The sequence below is a fragment of the Amphibalanus amphitrite genome, unplaced genomic scaffold, assembly GCF_019059575.1.
Source record: "Amphibalanus amphitrite isolate SeventyFive unplaced genomic scaffold, NRLGWU_Aamphi_draft 000308F_arrow, whole genome shotgun sequence".
NCBI lineage: Eukaryota > Metazoa > Arthropoda > Thecostraca > Balanomorpha > Balanidae > Amphibalanus > Amphibalanus amphitrite.
In genome coordinates this window covers 118,545-135,161 of record NW_024881803.1, presented here as the reverse complement: position 1 = coordinate 135,161, position 16,617 = coordinate 118,545, and the positions used below count along the sequence as shown (strand labels likewise).

General features: G+C 53.7%; 2 protein-coding genes across 7 annotated transcripts; one reads left to right on the top strand and one right to left on the bottom strand.

The window, feature by feature from the left end:
- Positions 1 to 1,497: 1,497 nt before the first annotated feature.
- LOC122388106 (prostamide/prostaglandin F synthase-like) lies at positions 1,498 to 11,643 on the bottom strand. Its single transcript, XM_043378904.1, has 5 exons — positions 11,251 to 11,643; positions 5,381 to 5,585; positions 4,931 to 5,046; positions 4,476 to 4,625; positions 1,498 to 2,345 (listed from the first exon to the last, which is right to left on the bottom strand). The coding sequence occupies exons 3-5, from the start codon at positions 5,006 to 5,008 to the stop codon at positions 2,244 to 2,246; spliced, it is 330 nt and encodes a 109-aa protein (XP_043234839.1). The 5' UTR covers positions 5,009 to 5,046; positions 5,381 to 5,585; positions 11,251 to 11,643; the 3' UTR covers positions 1,498 to 2,243.
- A 267-nt stretch (positions 11,644 to 11,910) lies between these two features.
- Positions 11,911 to 16,617, top strand: LOC122388105 (nascent polypeptide-associated complex subunit alpha, muscle-specific form-like). 6 transcript variants are annotated; one of them, XM_043378903.1, is made up of 3 exons: positions 11,911 to 12,064; positions 12,969 to 13,126; positions 13,663 to 16,617. In XM_043378903.1, exons 2-3 carry the CDS (start codon positions 13,082 to 13,084, stop codon positions 16,357 to 16,359), a joined length of 2,742 nt encoding a protein of 913 aa, XP_043234838.1. In that variant the 5' UTR covers positions 11,911 to 12,064; positions 12,969 to 13,081; the 3' UTR covers positions 16,360 to 16,617. The 6 variants fall into 6 exon arrangements, with proteins under 6 accessions (XP_043234838.1, XP_043234834.1, XP_043234836.1 ...); XM_043378899.1 differs by having other exon boundaries at positions 11,920 to 11,964; XM_043378901.1 differs by having other exon boundaries at positions 11,928 to 11,988.

The following is a 16,617-nucleotide window of genomic DNA, read 5'->3' as shown; positions in this document are numbered from 1 at the left end:
TAGTTTTGCTGTGGACATACAGATAAAACAATGCCATATATGAAAAATTCAGACATTTCTTAGCCCTACTGACACAAAAAAAATCCAAAAAAGATTTTTTGAATTAATAGGCGCAAGATCGGAAAAATCCCCACTGTGCAGTGTGCCAAACAGAGGGAGACACCAGCGAGGGCCCGGTGGTATAGGCATAAGGCCATGGGCCCGGTCTGGAGCACACACACATTGCCCCCAACACAAATAAATAAATAGTCTGGAGCACACACCGTCCGTCGTTTCTATCCTCAGGATATTCAAATCCTCCACCACACCTCAGCTCCCTGTTCCGGACTGGACGGGTACCTTTATCCTACGAGTCAATGCCCGTAAGAGCACGCCCGTAGCCTGGTGCGGTGAGTGCTTTGGGGGCTGGTCGGCCTGTCCTCTTGGACGGGCTCAGCCCCTGCTACTCACCAGGGTGCCTGCCCAGACCAATGCCTCCCCCTAATTCCTATCATCCTTCACGGGCTCTGAAATGGTCTTGTCAGACCGAAGGGGCCTAGCCCAATAAAACAAAAACAAGTCTGTAGCAACTACGTCTCCATATACACATACAGTGGGCTTGTGGGGAAAGCCGAGTGAGGGGACCCACTGACAATGAAGCTGTGGCGACTGGCGGTCGAGCATTACAAGGGGGGACACCAGCGAGGCCGGGTACGAGACCTGCTACCACTGACCACTGCCGAATGCCACAACCTTGGGTCCATTTTCACGGTAAACTACAGTTGCATTCGCTCGCTCATCGCTAAAAAGACGCATCGGTAAAGCCACTTAGGCCTAGAGAGTCCCTAAATCCTAATTGCCATATTTGGAAGGCTGGTGTCCTTATTAGTTGCTTCACTTTTTCAGATGAGGGGTAGGTGACCGAACTCTGTAATACTCGTATGGTCGCAAATGTGTTATTTAGACGTTGTTGATGCTTTTTGAAGAAGTTAACTATGTCCCTACAGTCGCTGTGTCCACTTTGCATAAGAAATTTACGACTTAGCCTTTCTTTATAACGAAGGTCAAATACTTTTAACCCTAAAATGAAGCCAGTAAATACAGAATAAAGGGCCCATCGCATTTGGCGGGACCAATTCGAAGAAAGTTGCACCACATTCGCGTAAGAGCATGAGCTAGCCATGTGACTGGTCGTGGCCATATTGTAGGTACAAACTCCATCTACGAATGCATTGACTCAGCAAAGCCACAAACAGACGCCAACAAAGGGATCACCACAAACTCCGCATCAGCCCTAATATGGCGACCGAATGACTTGGCAAAACGGGCCGGCATTCGGCCGATGATGTCCAGGAGTGAGGCCCTCGTCTCAGTCCTGCACCCAGTGTTCGGCGAATCATCAAAATTTACCTAAACATTGACAGGAAAAACAGCGACAGCTACCATGTCTGGCACTGGCTACAGCATCGTCCCAAACAGGAGGCAAATCGAAGGAAGGATTTCCAGTCACACATGCCAAAGCAGTCCCACTTGTATTGACGCATCATTAAACAATAACAAAATATTCGACGTTTATCTCCATTCCCAGTCAAGCGAACTCAACTGGGCAAAGCGAAGGCATACATGTGTTTGGTCTCTATCACTCAGTTGATAAGGTGCACGTGATTATATCAGTTTTCTGCGCACCCGAAGGGGTGGAATTCAGTTAGCTGCGCTTGCGTGGCGCCGGTCTGTGGCGCTTGAAGCCACCCTGCCGCATCTCACACAGACAGCAAGCCGGGAGGGCGGCGAGCGAGAGAGCAGAGCAGTGGAGGGACGCGCGGAGAGAGCGAGAGAGCCGCAGTGGACACGAGTACATCACAGAACATCACACACAGTTCTGGCGAGTCAGCGCCGGTGTCGTTCGTTCGATAGAAAGCGCCGTGCGGCGTTCCCAGAGGCAGCGATGGAGACTTCGAGACTTCACCAGCGGCCGAACGAGTCGAACCAACCCGTCGGCAAACCATAGACGAGATACGGATAACATTATAAAGACCAGGAATCTTCAGACATCCCTTTAGACTGTCCGATGCACGGCAGGGGCGAAGTGGGGCAGCGGAGCGGGACAGACGCCCGCCGGTGACCCTCCGATCAGACACACCTCAGACACCGACCGGTCCGCTGGGACTTTGCGTCGGCGTCGTCATTCGCCCGATCGTCGGAGCCGACGGCCGGCCGTCCGGCCCGCGCGCCCCACCCCCTCACCTCCCGGCTCTGTCGGCAGTCTAGGAGCGCGTGCACACGTCCTCCGTGCAGGTCACCTTGGGCTTGTCGCCGTCGGCGGCCGGCGGTGGCGACGCCGCGTCTCCGCCGGAGATGCCCAGAGCCTGACGCAAACAGAACGGATGTTAGAACCGGAGTCAGAGGCTGTAGGAGACTGGAGGAATCAAACAACAGAGTTGATGACGAAACCCTACTCAGTATTATCTCTTCTAGCACTACAAAAGTTCGCAAATTGCAGTAGCTTGCTACTCCTTGCTATGCGACGATGGCGGGACCCAGAGACATTTGGCGTTCGGCCTTCAGAAGACGAGCGCTGAAATATTTTTTATTGTCTCAGGCCATGAAGTTTTGGAAACTGAAAACAAAAACGTATAATACGGGCAAGGCGTAACATAGTCACGCGATACAAGAACCAAAGAAAGAGCTCACTTCATGTAGTAAAAGCGCCTGGGTGAAAACAGTGCATGATATTTGCACGCGGGTCAGAAAGGAAAAAGATGGTGATTTTGGTGTTGTGACGAGTTGGGCAGAGATGATGAGGGATCGAATGGTAATGCATATTTGGGGACTGAATCGAATACAGTAAAAATAACGAACGGGGTAACGTATTTGCCACACTTCATCAAAGCCTATACCTGAAATGATGTCGCTCCCTCCTGTCAACAGACTCTACCCCACACAAATCTGTCACTTTTCTCCCTCCCCTCCCCAATGATCCCAGCCAGCCCCGGCAGCCAGTGTGTTATCGGACTAACGTCACTAAAGCCAGTCCGAGCAGCTGATTGCGCCGCCCGATAATATCTCTATTCTCTGTTTGCCGCGGACAGGGAACGGGCACCTCCACAGACAGAACGACTGCTGCCACGTGGGTGGGGTGTGGTCGAGCGCAAGGCGGGATTAGCGTAGGGGCAAAGTCTATGGGTAAATATAAAGGAACATTCGTATGCCGCTGATGGCAGTGAAAAATAAAAATAAAGAGAAAAGACCAAGAACTTTCAAGCGCGACTGACGAGAAAAAGTATTACTTAGGTCATTCCACTCTGACAGCTTTTAGGAAAGAACGCTGTTCATTTTACCCTCCCAGCCCTCAAACATTACTGTTGCCGGGAGAAATGGCTAGTGATTGCGCGGAATTCACAAACACGGTCTGTTATTGATTCTATCGAACGCTCCAGAGTAGTGGACGCCAGCTCAAACAGCGCTGGCTCAATACTGTTGGCAGCCGGGACCAGACTGGACTTTGGACACGGTCGTCAGCGAAAGCTGCCGTGACTGGCGAAAAGCGCCCGCAGTTTCGACTATCTGCCGCGGCGTGATCAGCCCGATGAGTAATCCACACATGGAAAAGTTACGTAAAATGTAGCAAATTTGTGTACACTTTGGGCGTCTTCTGCTTCACGTACGACGTTCAGTTTCGTACCACAACACCGAAGATTGTGTAATACGGTGTGATACCGTTATCAGGCCTAGCTACGATCGAACCATACAGCGCACGTGGCGAAGCGTCAGAACGCATTGACTGGTGAGCGATAATGATAGGCCACAGCCATTCGTAAGAAACGCATAATCAAATCATCCCGCAAGCCTGGCATCAATGTTAACACATCTGGCATACTTTTGCAGTAGCGTAGCGTCAGCAGAGCATTTCAGAAAGCGCACCAGCAATCAATACAAGTTTTCTGGCGTTCACTGCTGGCCGCTGGGGCTTACATAAGAATACCACGGGGGCCCGCGACGCTCAGCTCCTCAGTCGATTCCCAGCACCTGTAACCGAGCCACCACCCTGTAACGCGCCGTCCTCCACTGCCCGCGGGGTCTGGCGGGGCGGGGCGATTGCTCAGCACCCACCGTCCGGCCGGCTGGTCAGTCATGACGCCAGGCCACGGAGCCGGCGCGTGCCCCCGAGGGGTCGGGAGACCGACCGGCGGCCGCCCGGCCACGCTCCCAACACGGACACAAGCGTGGACAGGCGGTGCCGCAGGGATGAAACAGACAACAGGATGGTCAACAGGATGGTCCCGTAGGCCAACAGGATGGTTTGAGGTTCGCACTTACCGTAAAAAATGACTACTTACACACAAAACAAATGCAAATTTCCGTTCGTGTTCAACAGGTTGATCTAACATCGCACCTTTCCGTACCCTTAGTTATGACCATTCACAAGCCACGAATAATACCTTTCGTGCCCCACACTGCTCATTTCACAGATCATCCGATGTCACCACGCAACTGACCTTGAGAATGGCACTGTTCTCGACGTGGTCGGCCGGGCCGTCCTGTTTGAACTGCAGCAGCGTCTCGGTGCCGCCCTTGTTGACTACGATCGTGCCGCCCATCAGGAAGCCGTCGCCCTTCAGGTTTCCGGAGATCGACATCGTCTTGGCCTGCCGGCGAGAGACCGCCGGCGACCGGTCAGGACGGCATGGCGGATAATATTACGGCTCGAGCAGTTACATCGCATACAACTGTAAAAACCCGATGGAAAAAGGTTTTCATCAAAGATTCGCAACCGATATCCCCATGTCACAGTCACCGATATCCCCGGTGACAGTCGTACTACAGCACGTGCCAATTACGTAGCGCGCGAACAAAAGTGCGAGTCATGCGACAGTGAACACGTCCAATATCCAAACTACTTGTCATGCGCCAATACGGACGTTACTACTTTGACGTCACCAGCAGCTCTTACCCGGCTGGTGGCGTCGCGTCCCTTCTTCCCGAACACGCTGGGCCAGATGCTGAAGTAGCTGTGGCGCTTCATATTCATCTCCTTGTAGCTCTCCTGTTTCAGGTCAATGAAGAGGTCTGAAAATAGCCGATAGAACAACGCTTTTGATAGCGACCAACCAAGGAGCTCTGAAAATTACTATTTCAGACTCAAAACGTTTGCTTTCAGTTGGGCTTCCCTGGCTCCAATTCCCTCATACCAAATAACTTTAGATCTGTAAACCGGGACCATCCCACCCTCCCTGTCTCCCTCCCCATCCAGCCAAACATCCTGAGACCAATATACCATCCCTCAGCAAACATCCAAGGCTACATTCTGCTTCTTCCAGTACCCTTTACCCTAGTGAAACCATCCACCCCAAACCCAATTCTCAAACAGTTCCAGTCCCCCTTCTGCTGAGGTCCGACTTACCTCCTAAGAAATACTGTCCTTCAACAAACTCCTCCACACCGAGCTCCTCGAGACCGACGCCCACCAGGCGGACGCCGTTCTCCTTGAGCTGGGGGTGCAAGGCACTCAGGTCCTTGGCCCCCAGCCGACAGAACACTCATCCAAAGCGGCGCAGGAAGGTCACCACAGTGGGCTGGTCAGCCCACAGTGAGCCCAGTGTCACTGTCTGCAGCAAAGGGAGGGGGGTGAAGGGAAGGGGTGTTGATGCCTGAACCTACAGCAGTTCATACAGAGATGTGATCAATTAGACAACAATCCAAGAGGGATGGTGTAAAACATTCTCTTGATTTAGAGTACCCAGCCCCAGATAGGTACTATACAAATCATACCTTGGTACCTAGTGGCTAATTCAGTGTCAGAAAAAATTATATTCGTACACGAGTAATTACCTAGTCACCACTCACTAGTCAGTGTTCAGTGCAATTGAGTATTTTCAACATCAAAAATCAATTGAAAAACTCAGGCTACCAAAACATAGTATGTTAATGCTACCTTTATCGTGCACTTTTGCTGTAACACTAACAAACTCAAATCAGGCTGTGACGGTCCGCCCCACTCACCGGTCACTGTAGTACTGATGCTCCGCCGCCGCGCTGACCCGTAGGTCAGCTGATGTCCGACCCGTCCACCAGAGGCGCGCCAGTCGCCCATAGGCGCGCTCAGGTATCCCAGAACCCCACACAACACCACACTACTCCTCCCCCACTTCAGCCCCCCACTCCCCACATCTGTCTGCTAGGTTATACTGTCCACTCCCCCAGCCGGTCCGGCGGCTTTCGCTCCCTTGCACTCCGCCGCAGTTCCCGAGCTGGTACATCCGCTGGGTGGGGAACCGGCTCTCCCTCTTCGCTGTCATCTTCCCAATCATCTTCACCTTCAGCATCGTCAACGACCTCTTCTTCCGATTCGAATATCAGCTCCCTTTGGGCAGTTGCTGGACCTGGGTGCTGACTCTTCCCTTGTGACTGACCCTCAGCCGGTGAAGGTCGACGGCCTTGCAGTTTTGCCCCATCTGCGGCGCGATCGGAAGCCTGTAGGTGCTCTTTCCGTGGCTCTACCGGCTTAAGTTGGTCATGATGCCTCAGAAAACGTTGCCTGAAGTTGTCCTCTCGCTTGATCCAGTAAGTATTACCCTGGCGACATTGAACCACGATGAATGGACCACTCCAACGGGCCTGAAGCTTTGCAGGAGTTCCCGGTTTGGGTGGAATTTTCATGAATACACGGTCACCAACCTGATATTGGACAGCATTCCCAGACCCCCGGCTTTTTCTTACTCTCGCTTCTTTCATTTGTTGCTCCCTGGCAACTACTTCCTCATGAGCGCTGTTGAGGTCTCTCACGAGATTCTTCGCCCAGCTTGCCTCTGTGGTACGACCAGCCGTGTTGTTCTCCAATCTAATGAGCTCCGGAGTGCGTGGTTCACGTCCATATTGGAGGTAGAATGGGGATCTGCCCGTTGTGGAGTGAGGTGAACTCATGTACTGGAAACGAACGATATTGAGCTGAGTATCCCAGTCTACGGCACGCTCTTGAGAACGTTTCCGCAATAAGGACCCGATAGTCTGATTGACTCTCTCTACCGCCCCATTCGCCTGGGGGTGGAAGCTGCTGATTCTTTTCTTGTCGATTCCTAACGTCGAGGCCAGAAGCTTGAAGTGACTGTTCTCAAATTCTAGCCCTCTGTCAGTCAGCAATGACTCTGGAATGCCATGGCGATACACAAGTACTTCCACCAGCGCTTGAGAAACAGCTTCAGCGGACTTACACGGGAGTGCTGCCAGCTCCACACTCTTGGTAAGCAAGTCCAGCACGACCAGGACGAATCGGTTACCACGCTGTGTCGGACAGCGCCCAAACGGACCCATGAGATCTACAGCTACGTGTTGCCATGGCGAGGTAGCCTGCGTAGTGAGCTGTAGTGGTGCCCTGAATCGCCGAGGTGGGTCATTTGATCGGGCGCACACCTCACAGCTACGACAGTAGTTCCTGACATCAGCCGACATCCCCTGCCACATGTATCCTGCTTGGATCACCTTCTGCCTCGTTTTCTTTGAACCGAAGTGCCCAAGTTTGTCATGCTTGAGCTCCAGTATCCGTGGAATGAGATCCTGAGGAATCATCACGAACTGCTTTCTTCCTTTCCTGGCCAACACTAACCCATTACCCGGGTCAAACACTGGCTCGTAACCAGCAGCACGCCACTGTGTAGACATCTGTCCGTCCCTCCTGCGGAGACGTAGTTCGCTGCTCAGGGCGCCGAGCCGCTCATCTTGTTGCTGAGCTCTGCGCAGCTCTTCGAGGGACGGCACATCCGCCTCTGGGCAAGTATCGACTGGCTCATGACCGGGAACCGGTAGCTCAGCAGTGGTACACACTTGAGCCCGAGACAGCGCGTCAGCCGGCGCATTTTCCTCCGCCTTCCGGAAATGAATGGAAAACTGAAACTCTTCTAGCTCTTCAATCCACCTAGCGTACCTGCCTCGTGGATCTTTGGTGTTCTTTAACCACTGTAAACCAAAGTGATCGGTGTACCAGCGAAACGGCCTCCCAAGAAGATAATGACGAAACTTGCGAACAGCAAAAATCAAAGCGAAGACCTCCTTATCCCTGATGTGCCAATTTCTTTCACAATCAGTAAACGATTTGGACGCAAAGCAGATTGGCCTTTCAACTCCAGCATCATCTCGTTGAGAAAGAATACACCCTAATCCAGTATCACTTGCATCAGTGCTCACCTCGAAGTCCCGTTGTAGGTCTGGTAGCTGCAACGCTGTAGCTTCACAGAGGGCCTGCTTCATCCGTTGGAACGCGAGTTCTTTGCCTTCATCCCAATAAAAACGAGACTTTCCGGAGAGCTGGTGGAGAGGCGCCGCCAGGAGTTGCAGTTGTGGAACAAAGTCATTGTAATAGGTGCACATCCCCAAAAACTGCCGCACCTGTTTTGTCGTTGTTGGACTTGGCCAGCCCTTGATTGCCTCTACACGCTCCGGATCTGGCTGTACTGCAGAGCCAGAAACAACGTGACCGAGAACGCGTATGCGGCGACGGCAAGCCACCACTTTTCTACTCTTCACAGTTAGACCTGCTTTCCGCAATCTCTCAAGCACTGCTCGTAGCAGAGTGAGGTGTTCGGTTACCGTCCTTCCTCCCACGACGACATCATCCATGTATGCTGTAACACCGTTACCGAGAAGGCCCCTCAGCACGACGGACATGAGGCGGGTAAAACAGCTCGGCGCACCCTTGGCTCCATAAGGCATCACCAGAAATTCCCATTTTGAATCTTCTGTACAAAACGCTGTTTTATGCCGATCTTCTTGCGCAACGGGTACCTGCCAGTAAGCAGAATTAAGGTCGAGCGTCGAGAACAAGGTCGAACCGGACAAACTGTCCAGGCATTCCTTCACCGTCGGCAGGTACGTAACCTCTTCAACTGTCCTTTCATTCAGACCTCTATAATCAATCGCAAACCTATATGAGTTGTCAGCTTTCCTAACCATCAGGATTGGCGCTGACCACGGCGAAACAGACGGCCGAATGATGCCCCGTGCCTCCATCGACGCAACTTGCCGCCTGACTTCATCCCGTAAGTGGTACGGCGTCCGGCGCGGGCGCACCGCCACCGGCGGCCCGTCAGTAGTGGTGATTTTGAACGTTGCCATGTGTGTGCGGCCCAACTCATCCTCGTTATTCGCGAATACATCTCTGAATTCATTCAAAAGACTCTGCAACTTCTTCCGGTCAGCATCCCCAATATCCGCTTCCGAAATATCCACTTCTGCCGGACCCGTACGCAGGAGCTTGTCCCTTTCCGCGTCTTCCTCCACACTTGCAGCCGTAACCTGGCCCATGACGGAGTTCCCATATATTTTGACAGATTCTGCGCCAGGATTGTGAATCAGAATAGGCATCCTATTCCCCGTGTCGGACCGAACGAAACAGGGGACTGATGCTACCCCGTGACGAGTAGCTTTCGCAGGATCAGGATCGAATAGTACCTCCCTGGGAAGACGGCCAAAATCGTCCGCGCCTACATACACGACTCGCTCAGAGTGAGGCTCCACGACGCAGTCTTGCAGCAAACGAACCGAGACTGGCTGCGTAGGGACACCGCAGTGTCTGGCCTCCAACTGCATACGGTGACCACCGAGGTGCAACAACTGTGCGTTAAGGTCGACCGAAAAACTAGGAAATCGGCGGAGAACGTCCATACCAAGAATTGCAGGCGCGGATAATTCTTTCACGACAATAATTGGCACGTGGCTTACTTGCGTCGGGCCAATGCCAACGTTCGCTGTGATGGCACCAATACAATTTAAAGGCAGTCCATTAGCGCCAATCGGTTTCCGAGCAGTCGGGCTCATTTTCAAACCATTTATCCCAGGTAGCGAGGCTGAAATGCACGTGACCGCCGCCCCTGTGTCTACCAGCCAGGAACAGGGAATCTTGTCTACTGTCCCGCCCACATGCAGCGATTGATTTCCCGGCTGGCCCGCACTCAGCAGAGAGGGACCAGCCGCCTTCAGTTTAAAGACAGCGGACAGTCGTGCTGCGTATGTCCAAACTCACGACAGCGCCAGCACATGACCGGGCTGGCCCGTCCCCGGCCGCGCGCCAGAGGTGCGCGTGTGCAAAACCGCTGAATATGCCCAGCTTCTCCACAAGTCCAGCAGACGACGCGGCTCATCGCTCCATGCTCCATACCAGGATCAGCGTGCCCCCAATGTGGCTCCTGGCTCCGTCCCTGCCCACCCGGCGGGCCGGCGCCGGCCGCCGAGTCACGTGCTGGGGTCATGCTGCCACGACCCGCTCGCGGCCCCGGGGCGCCTGCAGCCCCGCCCCGCCGCCATGCGGCGCCCACCCGGCCGCGACCGACCGGCCCGCGGGATGGAAAAATACGCGCAACATGCTCCTCCCCCGGGCTGCTGCACCCGCCAGCAGCTCCTGTTATGACATCACGAATTGCCAGAACGGAACGGGACAGTTCAGCGACCTCCGTTCTCAACTTTGTGATACTGTCTGGCTCACACACAGTCTGACCCGCCGGCTCCAGACTGCCAGCAGAGTTCCCTATGATCCCCACAGCACAGGCAGGTTTGGGTTTGCCGTCTGCGCCCGCCATCGCCTCGTCAATCTGTTTTGCACGGGCTGGAAGGTTCTCGACATCCAGGTCGGGGCATAGTAGCCGCAGCTGAGCAGACACAGTCGCATTGATACCGTCGAGAAACCGAGATTTTATCAGAGCCTTGGCGACAGAAGTGTCCGCCTTGGTATCAGGAAAGGCGTTCACGAACAGAGACTGCAACGCAGCCAGAAACATACCGTAAGTCTCGCCGGGAAGTCTGGCGCGGGTCCCGAACGCAGTCTGATACGACCTGGTGGAAGCTCCAAACTCTCGCCGTAGAGCAGCCTCCAGCGACGCCACCGAGCTGGTGTCGTCTTCCGTCAGCGAGTCCATGATGCCGATCCTCGAGCCCAGGCCCAGCAACGCCTTACCGATCGCCTTTTTCTCATCTCCCACTTGCAGCCGGTACGCCTTCACTTTCCGCATGAACGTATCAAGTTCCTCCCCTTCACCCCACACCACACGGCTGTCCCCATGTCCATCCATCGCGACTATCGCTGCCACCAGTGTGACGGTCCGCCCCACTCACCGGTCACTGTAGTACTGATGCTCCGCCGCCGCGCTGACCCGTAGGTCAGCTGATGTCCGACCCGTCCACCAGAGGCGCGCCAGTCGCCCATAGGCGCGCTCAGGTATCCCAGAACCCCACACAACACCACAAGGCAATTACACAAGGAACTGTAAATCATAAAAGCTTACTAACCTCCCCTGTGGCCACACTCTTCAGCTGTGTAGCAGCAAGTTTTGAAAGATTCATGTTTAAATCTTTTGGTTCACTATCACCAGCTAAAAGATATGCAAGAATAAGGCAGCCAGCTACCCCGGCACTCAGACGAGCCGTGCCAGAACGGAAGAGCCTGCTTATGTAACAGGTCAAGGTGCGAGGAGACTGAGAAGGCCCAGAAGACTCCAGGATTCGCGGAGTTTGCGCGCTCTGCGCCCAAGCGTGTAAACACAAAACCCTCTTTCCTCCAAGAACGGCCTATCGGGCCTATCCTCTTCCTCCGGCACCCGAAAGTAAAATGCCGCCGCCCCCTTAGGTCTCCACTGACAACACCTCGTGCCAAGCCCCGTGCCAAAAATTTCATGGGAAGGCATTTCAAGGAACAGCCGAAAACAAAAGTTCTGTATTTTGATGACGTCAATATTTTGAAGGAAGTTACCTCTAGTGTAAGTGAAAAAGTAATAGATCAATAAGAAGCCCAAAATTATAATGAATTTGTTAATTAAAAAATCATATTTGAATATATTCGTAGTGCAATATTTAAGAGTTTTGTTGTTTATGGCAGAAGTATGACAAAACAAGTCTGGTTTGTTGACGTCATTTCTCATGCAAAATCATAATAGGATAGTAAACAAAACTAAATTAACATTTTATTCAATTCTAGCGCACATCATTTTGGCGCCACTTCGTTGTGTAAATTAAGGCCCTATATACTGTGTAACAAGGCCATATAACCTGTGTAAATGCAAGGCTGTAAATGATAGTGGTAGTGTTTTTATATACCTTGATAGTGGTAATGATAAAGTTGTTAGGTTGACATGTTAGTTATGTTAAATTACACTTAATATCGTTTCTACTGCCTATAAGTGGCCTTGCTTTATATGCACTGTGCATATAAAGCCTTGCTGTATATGCACAAAGTAACTACAAAAAGCAAGGCTGTGTTTTTGGTGTTTTTAATTGGAGTCTTGGTGAAATCCCCCTTTTGCACCCTAAGCTCTAAATTGAATAAAAACCACACCATATTGTCACTAAGTACAAACCACATATCAATGTAGAAAATTGGGTAGTACCTAATTAAGCAGGTGTTGCACTTGTTTTTGCAACCTGTCCTGAACCAAGGAGGGGTGCTATACCCAGAAATTGAGATGCTCATGTAAGTTGTAGGTTGGGTTGTAGGTTGGGCCAGGTTAGGTTTGTTTTGATTTGGTTTGGTTTGGTCTGGTTTAGTTAGAAAGAAACATCTCCATTCTCTGGTTATAGCATGTCTCCTTAATGCAAAAAAGTGTGAACTGTGATGATTGATTTCCTACTACCAAAAACTGTTCATATGATTATTTAATGCTAGGAAAATTCAAAATAGGGTACACTACATCAGAAATAGCAAATCATAATTAACCTGACCTAACCTTACCTGATGGCTGATGTAACATAAGTTAACCTGACCCAACGTGTGGTTGGTCTAAACCTATAAATATTTTGTGCAAAAAGTATTTTAAGTTTCAATACATTGTCTCACTTTTCAACCTTAGAAGGATGTTTTCTATCTACACATGTTTTGTGTTGTGAATTTCTTCAGTTTTTAGATGGTGCAAAAGGAGGAAATCACCAGAGTCCTTAGAGCCACCACACACAGTATGTATAAGTTACCAATGTACCTGGTATCTCCTTACTAATGCCATTTACTCTTTTCTCAGTTTTGTGACCACCACCCACTGATTTAACATTTTGGAGGTGTCACTGGCAAGGAGTAAAGGCACTGTCCAGCAAGAGCACACTGTGAGTCTGTCACCTTCCTTTGTGTGCCGTCATGGATCCTGCTGAACGTGCCCGGCTTGTCCAAGAGGCAATGCTGGTAAGTACATTTAGGAGTCAGTGGTAAATTAGGAGCAAGCCCTCCTGATACCTCAGGGAAGCTGACAATACCAATTCAGCTAGTGGCCATTCTTCATGCATGTTTTGTCTTAAATATAGATAGGTATTTAAGATGAATTTAGCTGCACTAGCTTCCAGCTGAAAATGATTAACCTAGCCACATGCAGACAAACATTCTTTAAAATGTACCATCACTGTTAGTGATATCTCAGAGGTTTAATTTCTCCAGTAAGCTCATCTCTTAAGCCAGATACATTACGTTTCAGTATATTTTCATTAATGTGCTCCATGCATGATGTGCTCAGCTCCATGTGTTACCTGTGCTCCATGTGCTGGTATGGTGCTTAAGCATTAGCAAGCATGTGCTGATGATGTTACACTTCATCAGGTTAATGATTTAAAACTTCAGAGAGCATATACATTATACATAGACATATACTTCCTATAGCAACTACCTATGTCAATAGTTCATCTGTTCCTGGATCTCTTATTGATCTTCTCATATTCTGTTGTCAGGAGTACGAGATTCGTCAGAGCATAGCCATCTGTGGCCTGAGTGACAACCCAGCAGTCGATTTGTCCTCGTCGAGGCTCAGCAAGAGGCTGGCCATTCTGCAAGGGAAGCCATTGGCACAGCGGTCACCGGAAGTATGCATCGCACCGAAGCCGCCAGGGGCTTCGCCCCCGGAGCCGCGGGTTGACTCGCTCCCGGAGCCGCGGGTTGAATCGCCCCTGAAGCTGCTGGTGGATTCGCCTCCGATCCATCCGCCGGCGGATCCGCGCGGCGGCCGGTCTCGGGTCGGACGACCGCGCAAGTACCGGCGCCCGTTCCCTCCCCGGAGGCAGCGCGAAGCCACTCCCGATCAGCCGGCCGACCTGCCGAGCGCCGAACGACAGGAGGTCCCTCGCAGCCGTGGTCGCGTTGGCCGGCCCCGCAAACGGCGCCCGCCCCCTCCCCCTCGCAGGGAGCGACGCGAGGCTTCTGTCGATCCACCGAGCGACCCGCCGGCCGACCCGCTGGCCGACCCGCCGAGCGACCCGCCGGGCGCCGTCGGCCGAGGCGTGCCGCGCGGTCGTGGTCGACCCCGCGGTCGGCCGCGCAAGCGCTTCGGACCAGAATGGGGGTTTATGATGCGCAGAGCGGCCGACGCGGACGCGACTAACCGAAACAGGGACGATGACAGTGCCGGAGGCGGCCGCAGCAGCCCCGACGGAGCTGTCGGCCGACCTGACCCGACCGACCCGCCGAGCGCCCTGGGTCGTGGTGTGCCGCGCGGCCGTGGTCGACCTGTCGGTCGGCCGCGCAAGCGTCGCTTTGATGAACAGTTGGCGATGGCGCGCAAAGCGATCGCGGCTAACCGTAGCAGAAACGATGATGGTGACGGAGGCAACCACAGCAGCCCTGACGTAGCGGCGCCGGGTCGCCAGCGCCAGGCCAGATCGGCGGCGAAGAGGTGTCTCAAACGTCTGCATCGCGGCGCGCAGAAGGCTTTCAGGGACACGCAAGATAGTGCCGATGAGAGCGTCAGCGGAGGCATGAACGTGAACGCTGCGCGGGATGCTAAGCGCCTGAAATTAGATGACCCGGACAGACATTCAGAACAATCAGAGTCAGACAGTGCCGGGGCAGATGAGGTGACTCTGAGTGAACCGGAGGACGACTCGATGGTGACGGTGTTTCCGTGTGTGCAGGTGGTGCATGGGGACCCGGAGACCAGCTCGCAGGCCGACACTGTGACGCTGAACGGTCCGGAGGGCGGTTCGGACACCGGGTCTCCTGTACGGGACCCCAGCTCTGTGCGGGTGTCCAGCGGTTCCAACTGTGAGCTGCGCCCCTCGCCGCCGGCGCAGTCCGCTCCGCCGACTCGCCGCATAGTGGTGTACCGGTCCGGGACGCATCTGGCTGCTCGTGAGCAGAAGCCTCTACCTCAACTGGCCCCTCGACCGGTGTCCCGTTATATGCCAGCGCCCGGCTCTGTGCCTGTCAGTCAGCTCCAGCCAGGTGCTCGCACGGTCGTGGTGCGTTACCGCGGCGGTGCGACGGCATCGGATATTGGCGCCCCCAGGCGAGTGGTTGTAAAGCGATTTACTCCCCGGAGCCAAGTTGTATACACGCAGGGGGTTAACACCGTCCAGAAGACGCCACAGCTGGTAGTAGGCCTCGCTAACGGACAGCTTCCCTCGGCGCCAGAGCCGTCGGACGGCGGCAGCGCTGATGAGCGTCGGGCGAACCTCTCCTCTGGCGTGGAGCTAGATGACCAGCAACGAAAGGCGCTCTCCGCCGAGGTGAAAAAGTTGCGACTCAAGCTCTCCGAAGAGGAGAAGGCGCTGCACCACGTGCGCGAGAGTCTAAACACGCAGGCAGCCGCCGCCTCCAACCCCCATCCGGACGTGGACGCGCGCTATCCGATGCCGCCGTCGCCTCCGCCGCTGCCTGATGTGGATGACCCCGCGCTGTTCTCAGAGGGGACGAGTCCGGCCGCGCTGCGCCAGCTCCAGCGCCGCCACTGGGAGCTGTACCGGGTGGCGCTGCAGTCGGCGCTGGAGCTGCGGCGCGCTCAACGCAGCGCCGGCCTGGCCCGGCTGGACGCGTACGCCGAGCGGCGCCGGCTGCGACGGCTCTTCACCCCGGCTCAGTGGGACATGGTGCGCCACAACCGCGAGCCCGACCAGTGGTCGGAGCACGACCTCGGCCGCGCCGCTCTGCTGAGGAAATTCTGCGGGGACAAAGGCTACCACTTCCTGCAGTTCGCCTGGGACATGCCTCTGCCCTCCCTGAGCTCACTCCCACCGCAGTCGGGCGAAACGGGGGTGGAACAGCCGTCACCGAGAGACGTCAAACCGCTGCTGGAAATGAGTCCGCTAATGCTATCGGAAGATGAAATGGAGACGTCGCCGCAGCCACCCGACGACCTCAGACCTGAGCTGGATGCGGGCACGATGTTGGAAGTTGAGCTGGATCCCGAGCCACCGTCACCAGAGGACGTAAAGCCGACGCCCGATGTGGGACCCGATCTGCAGATGTCGCCACGGTCGTCGGGAGCTAGCTCGCAGGGCGATCCGCTGTCGTTTTCGGGGAGGGAGCGGCAGGTGACGCCACCTCCGCCCATCGGCGTGAAGCTTGGGCTACCGAGGCTGGTCCTGACGCCTGTTGATACACGTAGGTCGCCTCGCATCAGGGTAAAACGTGAGGTGGAGGAGGAGATTTTGTGAGGTCTCCCGTTGCAGTCATGTAGTATTAGGTGAAGCGAGTCCATTCTCTAATCGTTCAAGCATCATTATTCATTATCATCAGAGCATTGGTCAGTTCATCAGTGCGTTGTGGTTGAGGCGGGGTGCGGGATTGATTTTACATTGCATCAGTAATGCCGCTATCAGAAGCGGGAAGTTGAGAATTTCGATCTCGTCGTGCCAGGCATGAATGTCTAAATTGAACGTGTCTTTTTGTTACAATATATTTGCCATGTTCTG